Genomic DNA, 9044 nt, shown 5'->3' with positions numbered 1-9044 from the left:
AGCTTTTTTGGGGCAGGAAATTGCTACTGGCCTGTGGCAAAAGGCACTGTTCTTCAAAGGCATGGTCTACATGGGGGCAAGTGAAGAGAAGAGCAGGGAGGGTTTAAAAGAACACAGTGACTTTGGGAGGTAGAGAAGAGGGAGAAGATGCCTTTCATGTTGAAATCGCACTCCAACTGCCCCTCTGCCTGCACGGCCACCTTCTCCAGCCAAAATCCTGGCAGCATGAGGGAGGGAACAACATCCTTCCTATCCCCTTCCGCAGTAGCTCCAGTTCAGGGAGGTAAATCAGGTGTGGAATCCTTTGAAACCTCCAGGCTTCAGCCTGGCAAGATCTACCACAGAGATTTCCCCAGCTAGGCTGAAAGAGAAGACTTCCCCGTGGAGCCTCACAACACTGATCCTCCCAGCTTCCTTCCCCACATGTCCCAAATTCTCGTGGTTTCTCCTTTCCCTGTTTCCTCACTGGCTGTGGCATCCCTGGTGCCTGCCCTGTTTTCCCTGTAGGGCAGGACAAAGGGCACAGTGCCACCCCTGTGCCCTCAGCACTGCCTGCTGACCCAGAGCACATGGGCTGGTCTTTTGTCCCTGATTTCCCTTCAGCCTGCTGGAACAAACCTGGCTGGAATTTATCCTACAAAAGGCCCTTCTTGCCTCAGTGAGCTGAGCTGGCTGTGGTGAGTGTGCTGTGTGGACTTGACCGCTTTGCCTGAATTCCGACCCAAGCAGCTTTTCCACAGATGTGTTCTAAATTGAAAGATTTAGTTGTGTGTTCTGTTCCCATCTGTCAGAGGTGGGGCAGTTATCTTCTGTTAATTGAGCAGTTTATCTCTCCCACAACCAATCCTCGCTCTGGGAAATATCCTGTTAATGGGCCATTAATTATTAATTATTTTCTGTCGATGGGCCAGTGAGTCACACTGATAAAATTCCATCATCCCATTGGGAGATGGGGAGGAGCCAAGCATTCCTACCTGGATATAACCTGAGGTTTGGAACAGCACAGCAGCCTTTACCCACTGCATTCCCAGAGGAGCAGCTTTCTGCTGCCCTGCATTCCCAGAGGAGCCCAGGCTCATCTACAGCAGCCCTGGAGCTTCAGAGGAAAACTCCCCCCTTGTGCAGGATCCCTGCTCCAGCAGAACCACCCCTGTTTACATTTTCCATTTCGGGGGAGGCTCCTGCCTTCCTTAGCAGACAGCTGGCTTTTCAAACCAAGGCAAGACCCTTCTTGGGAATCAGGCAGCAGCTTCCACGCCATCTGCACCCCAGGCTGCTCCAGAGCGGGGCCCAGCGCGGGGTGAGCGGCGCGGGGGTAGCTCTGGGGAGCGGGAGGAGCCGCGGCCATGTCGGAACGGAAAGTGCTGAACAAGTATTACCCCCCAGACTTCGATCCTGCCAAAATCCCCAAGCTGAGGCTCCCGAAGGACCGGCAGTACGTGGTGAGGCTCATGGCCCCCTTCAACATGAGGTGCAGGACGTGTGGGGAGTACATCTACAAGGGCAAGAAGTTCAACGCCCGCAAGGAGACGGTGCAGAACGAGGCCTACCTGGGGCTGCCCATCTTCCGCTTCTACATCAGGTGCCCGCGCTGCCTGGCTGAGATCACCTTCAAGACAGACCCCCAGAACACGGATTACGCCATGGAGCACGGCGCCACCAGGAACTTCCAGGCACAGAAGCTCCTGGAGGAGGAGGAGAAGAGGATGCAGAAGGAGAGGGAAGAGGAGGAGCTCAACAATCCCATGAAGGTCCTGGAGAACAGAACCAAGGACTCCAAGCTGGAGATGGACGTCCTGGAGAACCTGCAGGAGCTGAAGGAGCTCAACCAGCGCCAGGCCAACGTGGATTTTGAGGCCATGCTGAAGCAGCACAAGGAGGTGGAGGAGGAGCAGAGGCGCAAGGAGCAGGAGGAAGATGAGCAGGAGATGAAGGCCATGTTGGAACAGGCCCAGAACCGCCGGCTCCTCATGGATTCTGACTCTGACGAGGAACCAGCAAAACACTGTCCAAATCCCACAACCCGAACAAAACCCAGGGCCATCCTGCAGGAGGATCCCCAGAGCAAGAGGCCGAGGATGGAGAGCTGGGAGCGCAGCAGGGGCAAGCTCAGCACCAGGGCCCAGCTGGCCGGGCTGGTGGCCTGCAGGAAGGAGAAGGCAGATCCTGCCCTGGATAAGGGGCTGGAGACCCGAGGCACCACGGCCACCACCAGCTCCCTTCCAGCAGCAGCAGCAGCCACGTCCTCACTGGGTTTGCTGGGAGCCTACTCGGACAGCGAGGACAGCACCAGCGACTGAGGGTGGGGACAGGGCAGGGACGGGGCTGTCCCCAATCCCTGCTGCTCCTGGAGCCCCACACGGAGCAGATCCCACCTTTGCACAGACTGGGGGGCTCCTCCAGCCCCTCACTGCAGGCACAGGGCTGTCCTGCCACCACTAGCCCCCTAGATGTCCCCAGGAGCTTGGGGACAAACCTCTCCCTGCTGTTCTGTGCCTGCTGGGCTTCAGCAGCCACAACTCTAGAATAAATGGGATCTGGCAGAAAAAAACCCCAAAAAACCCAAAAAATCAACAAAGCAAAACAAAACAAAACAAAAACAAAACAAAAAAAACCCCAAAAAAACCGCAAAAAAAACCCACCAAAAAAACCCCAAAAAACCAAACCAAAACAAAAAAAAAAAACCACCAACCAAAAAAACCCCAAAAACAAAAAAAAAAAGGACTTTATGACATTAAACAGTTTAGAACCTTTGTACCAAACCAGTGAACATCTCCAGTTCGCTCTGGACAGCTACCCAGGCCAAATCTCCTCCACCTACCAAAACATAAACTGCTTAATGCTTGCTTTAATTTGGTCCCAAATTCATTAAAAAGTAGAACTCCTCCAAAGGCATAGACTGTATTTACTGATGGTTCAGGGGGATCCCACGAGTCAGTTATGACGTGGAAGAATCCTGACACTCAAGAGTGGGAGTCTGATGCTCAGATTGTTCAAGGATCCCCACAAATTGCAGAATTAGCAGCCGTTGTCAGAGCCTTTGAGAAATTCAAACAACCCTTAAATTTAGTCACTGATTTGGCCTATGTTGCTGGAATAGCTGAGACAGCAGAACATCCCTTGCTAAAGGAAGTGCCAAATCTAGATTTGTAAGGCTTGCTCTCAAATTCCATACACCTCCTCTCCCACTGAGAGCAACCATACCACATTATGCACCTGAGGTCACACACTGACCTCCCAGGACCAGCTACAGAAGGCAACTGGGGGGCAGATATTTTAGCCATGGCAGTGCAGACCGCATTTTCAATCAGGCTAAATTGAGCCATCAGTTTTTTCACCAAAATGTGCCAGCCCTTGTCAGAATCATAAAAGAACGGGCAAGAGCAATCGTGGGCTCCTGGCCCAGTTGCCAGGAGTTTGCTTTGCCCTCTGTGAGGGCCAGGGTTAACCCCTGAGGCCTCGAAAGTTTACAGCTTTGGCAAACAGATGTCACACATTATGCACCTTTTGGGAAACAAAAACTCATTCACAAATACAACACCTGACTAATGTGGGAGATATTGAATATGTAGGGCTCCCCATGGGGGCTAGAGGAAAATGGTATAACAAGAACTCTGAGCTGCTTTTGGCCCTTAATGCCTTCATTCCATAGATACGTTCTCTGGGGCAGTGTTTGCATCAGCCCATGCAGGAGAAAAGACAAAAGATGTCATCCAACATTTTCTCCTAGCGTTTCCCACCCTAGGCATTCTCCAAACACATAACAGTCCTGCTTACACCTCCAAAAATTTCAAACAGTTCCCAGGTCAATGTGGGGGTGAAACACACCAATGGCATACCCCACTCACCAACAGGGCAATCTATTGTAGAGAGGGCTCACTGTACACTCAAGAGAGTCCTTGATCAGCAGCATGGGGGAGTTGAAACACTACTGAATGTAGAAAGATTATGTAAGGCTCTTTATGTCATCAATTTTCTTGAAAATTCATTCATGGAGCCAAACCCTTCCACTGTCACGCACCTCTCCAACATGCACAGATCCCAGCTCACAGAGAAACCCCCTGTGCTGATCAAAGACCCCCAGTCCAAACAAATAATGGGCCCATTTAAATTAATTACTTAGGGCAGAGGCTGTGCTTGCATGTCTACAGGATCTGGCCCAAGGCAGATTCCAGGCAGGAATGTCAAGCTGTACATCAAACTGCCAAATGCAGCACCCAGAGACACTCCCCCTGAACCTCAGAGACTGCAAAGGGATCAAGCTCAGGTGGGTGTGGAGGAGAAGGAAAAGGAATGTAAACACAGATGTTTGTCACAGAAGTTGACTCTGCACTGCTCTGAAAGACTCTCTGTTGAGTTTCATTTGCTCATTATTTTGCTTTGTTACCCCTCTTTGGATGGTTTTACTGCTACCCCTCTCTAGTTTGTTGCACTGTTATCCCCTTCTCTTTTCCTTCCCCTTTTCTACTCAGTAAAAACTGAGGGGATCAGATGGGAAGGTCTGAGGAGCTGTTAAAGTCATGTAAGTCTAAAATCCATTTTTTCAAACTCACAGATCAACTCATCCCCAGGTATCCTGCCATGTCTCCAGCGGCAGGAATCCCCAACTGCTCCAGACAGGATTTTGGATGCTCCTCACCTTTCCATCAGCTGGTGCATGGATTGTCCCTCAGCCCAGCCAGGACATCTGGGTCACACTGGCCAAGACTTCACAGCAGGACAATCTCTGCCTGTCCATGGGCAGCATGGACAGCCCTCTGTCAATCTGCCTGGGAGGATTCCTTTAGCAGCAAATGAATACCCACAAACAGATAAGAAACACAATCTGGTAGATGCTTGGGATGGGTAAACCAAGACCCTGCCTTGAGCACCAGAGAAATTCCAGGAATTAGAGCTGTTAGGGTCCTCCAAAGCTCATTATTGTGTTCAATTTCAATATCAACCTCCCAACCAACACTTGACCCACCTTGAATTTATCAGGTCTACCCATAGGAAAGATGCAACCCCATTTAACAAAAATGATACCCCTCCAAACTGGTGCAATTACACCAGTCCTACATCTTCTTCATCCTCACTCCATCCCAAAGTGCTGCCCCAGGGAGTGTTCCTTAACTGTGGACACTGAATATGGGCTGGAATCCCCTCAGGCCTTCAAGGGGGTTCCTGCAGCCTTAGCCAGCTTACTTTACATAATTTTACTTCAAACATAACTTTACTTCAAAATTGGAAACAAAAAGGGGAATTGGCACGCCAAAAGAGATGATATACTGAATTTGATGAAAATTGCAACAGACAAGTTTACAACTGGAACAAAGAAAACAGTCGTGGTCTCATGCTGCTCCACCTTTGGGTGGTCACTCAGGGGTCAGCAGGGGACAGAGCTGCCCCTGAGGCTGGGCACTGCCCTGGACAGCCCATCCCAGGGTGTGGATGTGATCAGGGCAGCAGGGTGGGCACTGCCCTGGAGAGCCCATCCCAGCCTGGCACTGCCCTGCCAGGATTTGGGAATTCTGGGCTGTGCCAGGAGGGTTTGGGGTGCCTGACCCCGCAGGGGCCCTGCAGAGGGGTCAGACCCCCCAGGCCTTGCTCTGGGGGTGTTTTCTGGCTGTGCTGGACAGACAAGGCAGAGGCAGGGCAGGGCAGCTGTGAGCAGCCATTCCTGGGAATACTGAGTGGAAATTCAGTGTGGATTCTGCACTCATTGGTCCCTCCAGGGCACAGCAGCCCCTGCTGGGTGGGGGTCTGCAGAGGATCTCCTGCAGCACTGCTGGGGCACCATCCCATGCTCCCTTTGCCATATTTCCAGCCAGCCATGAGGACCCAGGCAGTGTCAGCCTGGCACTGGTGCTGTGACAGAGCCAGCGTGGCCCAGCCAGGCTCTGACACCACCCAGGCCCGGCACTGTCCCTTTGTGGAGCATCTCCCACAAGTGTGGTGAGGGAGTGGCACAAACTGGGGTTGGCTCTTCACCCTTCACTGGGGTAACTGGGGCAGGAGGGGAAGGGGCGTCCCACAGGCTCTGCTCAGGAACGTGCTGGGGGAGCCTCAGGGGGTCTCAGTGTCCCCAGTGTCACCCACCAGCCCAGCACCAGCCAGGGGACACCACCCTCAGGGGAGAGAGGAGGAGTGTGGGCACAGGAGCAGCAGCAGGATGAAGTCACGAGGAGATGGTTTCCAGCTCTCAGATGTCCAGGGGTCACTTAAAGCTCTGGCAGGAGGAGTGCCCAGGAGGTGGCACTTGGTCACAGTGACAGGAACCCAGGGAGGCGCCTGTCTGGTGGGGAGGGCTCTGCTCCTCCCCATAGGGTGCTGGCAGCCCACCACCCTACAGCTCCCTGGAGCCGAGCTGGGCTAAGCTTGGGCTGGGAAGGAGCAGCCAACCCTTCCTGCTAACTCTGGGAGCAGAAGCCATGGGAGGTCTCGGGCGAGAGGAGGGGGTGCAGGGGTGTTGGCAGCGTCGTGGTTACTGGGGCACAGCTCTGCCGGTGCTGCTGCCCTGGGCAGGCTCAGGGGGCACAGCTCTGCCGGGTGCTGCTGCCCTGGGCAGGCTCAGGGGGCACAGCTCTGCCGGGTGCTGCTGCCCTGGGCAGGCTCAGGGGGCCTGGCCTCCCCCCAGAGGGATCTGCAGCAGCGTGGGGGACTGCTCCATGATGCGCACCAGCAGCTGGTCAATGTAGTTCTCCAGCTCGTGGATGTGCTCCTCCTTCTTGCTCAGCTCGCCCTCCTTCTGCAGCAGCAGCTGGATCAGCTCGTCGTGGGTCAGGTGGTAATACTTGGCTGACTGGTCCAGCTGGCCAGGGTCCTGCTGGGAGGCAAGAGGGACATTCAGGGACTGGGATTAAAACCTCTGCTCCTGGTCATGTTGGCAGGATGCAGTAACAGCCAGTGCACTCCTACTTTCCATGTCTGTCTTTCCAAAGTGGAGAGGCAGGGGCAGCACAGGGGACCCACAGAGACCGCGTGTGCTGCTCATAAAGCACCAGCTGAACTCCCTGCAGCACCCACAGGGTGCAGAGACCCGCAGGGTTGTGCTTGTCCTTCAATCAGGTGAATCCCAGCAGCATTTTCCATGTGACATTGGGGAGGCAGACGGAGTGGGAGTGGACAAAGGGATGGAGGGGTCACCCTCAGAACACCCTCTGTGTCCTCAGAGGTGCCACAGGTGCTTTGCTGGCCCCAGCACAGCAGGGTTTGGAGTATATCCAGGTCAGCAAAGCTCCAGGAAGGACCTTCCCCCTGCCAGGATTAGCAACCCTTCAGAGTATCAGTCAGGCAGCCACTACACCTCCCACCTTCCACACCTTGTGGAGACCAGGTTGGATGGGGCTTGGAGCAGCCTGGGGCAGTGGGAGGTGTCCCTGCCCATGGCAGGGGTGGCACTGGGTGGGATTTAAGGTCCCTCCCAACCCAACCCAACCCAGCCCAACCCAACTCAACCCAACCCAACCCAACCCAACCCAACCCATTCCATGTTTCTACAAGCAGGGATTCACTCACACACTGCACAACACCACCCCCAAAGCAAAGCAGGTGATGGGAGAACAATGGGGTGAGGAGGTGCAGAGCCCATGGGAGAAGAGAAGCAGCCCCAGACCTGGACCCTCACCCACCCCAGGGCAGGCCCTGGAGCAGCACACCTGGAGCAGGTGCGGCACAGCCTCCTACCTTTACCTTGGGGTCGGTTTTGTCCTGTTGGGAGGCCGGGGCCAGGGGCTGGACGCTGCTCGTGGTCACTGTCTTCAGCCTCTCCAGGCCATTGCTCAGCGCCGAGCCCAGGCTGGCCCTGGGCTGCTGCTTCCTCTCGCTGGAGCCCTCCTGCACTGCACTCAGGGGCTTCACGGGGTGGGGGCTGTGGGCAACAAGGGTGGCACGGTCAGCACCCCCAGGGCTCCTGTCCCTGGGACTGTACAGGGATGGCACCACCTGTCTGTGCCACAGGAGAGCCAGCAGGGCAGGGCAGAGCCCCTGGAGCTGCTCCCACCCACACAGGAGATAAGGAGCCCCAGCACACGTGTTAGGCTGAGATCCTGGAGCCCACACCTGCACTGCCCAACCTCACTGGGAATGCTGTGGGTCACAACTCCCGCCTGCCAGGGGCTCAAATGCAGCTCCAGGGTGATCAGAGCCTGCTGCACCCACTGCCCAGAGCAGCTTTTTGCTGCCCAGGGACCTCCAGATTACTCTGGGGTCACCACTGATGCTCCAGCCCAAGAGCTGAATGTCACCTGCCTGAAAGCCACCACAGAATTTGTCCCCCTCCACAAGGCCAATGGGAGGGTGAGGAGCCAGTTAAGGGGGAATTAGATTTTCATTTATTTTTGCCTCACTTTTCACCCAAAAGTTCTTTCTGGGCTTGAACAAAGTCCAGTTCCTTCTCAGCGTGATGGAAAGAGAAGTGACCTGATGCTCCCTCCCTGCAAGGAGCAGGCACAGCTGTGCACTATCCTTGGGATGGAAACATCCAAATATCTGTCCACGGAGATGGAAACATCCAAACATCCATCCATTGGGATGGAAACATCCAAACATCCATCCTTGGGATGGAAACATCCAAACATCCATCCTTGGGATGGAAACATCCAAACGTCCATCCTTGGGATGGAAACATCCAAACATCTATCCATGGGGATGGAAACATCCGAACATCTATCCATGGGGATGGAAACATCCAAACATCCATCCACTGGGATGGAAACATCCAAACATCCATGCATTGGGATGGAAACATCGAAATATCTGTCCACTGAGATGGAAACATCCAAACATCCATCCATCGGGATGGAAACATCCAAATATCCATCCATTGGGATGGAAACATCCAAACGTCCATCCTCGGGATGGAAACATCCAAATATCCATCCATTGGGATGGAAACATCCAAATATCCATCCATGGGGATGGAAACATCCAAACGTCCATCCATGGGGATGGAAACAACCAAACATCCATCCTCGGGATGGAAACATCCAAATATCCATCCATTGGGATGGAAACATCCAAATGTCCATCCATGGGGATGGAAACATCCAAACATCTATCCATGG

The 9044-nt window shown here is 54.0% G+C and overlaps 1 protein-coding gene and 1 pseudogene across 1 annotated transcript in view; one reads left to right on the top strand and one right to left on the bottom strand.

Moving 5' to 3' along the window:
• The first annotated feature begins 1345 nt into the window (after nucleotides 1-1345).
• On the top strand, nucleotides 1346-2300 carry LOC115903430 (annotated as a pseudogene).
• Nucleotides 2301-2689: 389 nt separating this feature from the next.
• RAB11FIP5 (RAB11 family interacting protein 5) overlaps nucleotides 2690-9044 on the bottom strand; it is a 45680-nt gene continuing 39325 nt past the window's right edge. Inside the window, exons 6-7 of the mRNA XM_030947383.1 lie at nucleotides 7666-7849; nucleotides 2690-6802 (exon numbers count right to left, since the gene is read on the bottom strand). Coding sequence (XP_030803243.1) covers nucleotides 6593-6802; nucleotides 7666-7849 — 394 coding nt within the window. The 3' untranslated portion in view covers nucleotides 2690-6592. The remainder of the gene's footprint in view (nucleotides 6803-7665; nucleotides 7850-9044) is intronic.

This window comes from Camarhynchus parvulus, chromosome 4 (genome assembly GCF_901933205.1).
Source record: "Camarhynchus parvulus chromosome 4, STF_HiC, whole genome shotgun sequence".
NCBI classification, from domain to species: Eukaryota; Metazoa; Chordata; class Aves; order Passeriformes; family Thraupidae; genus Camarhynchus; species Camarhynchus parvulus.
The sequence above is the reverse complement of the archived record's forward strand: the minus strand, read 5'-3'. Positions and strand labels throughout refer to the sequence as shown.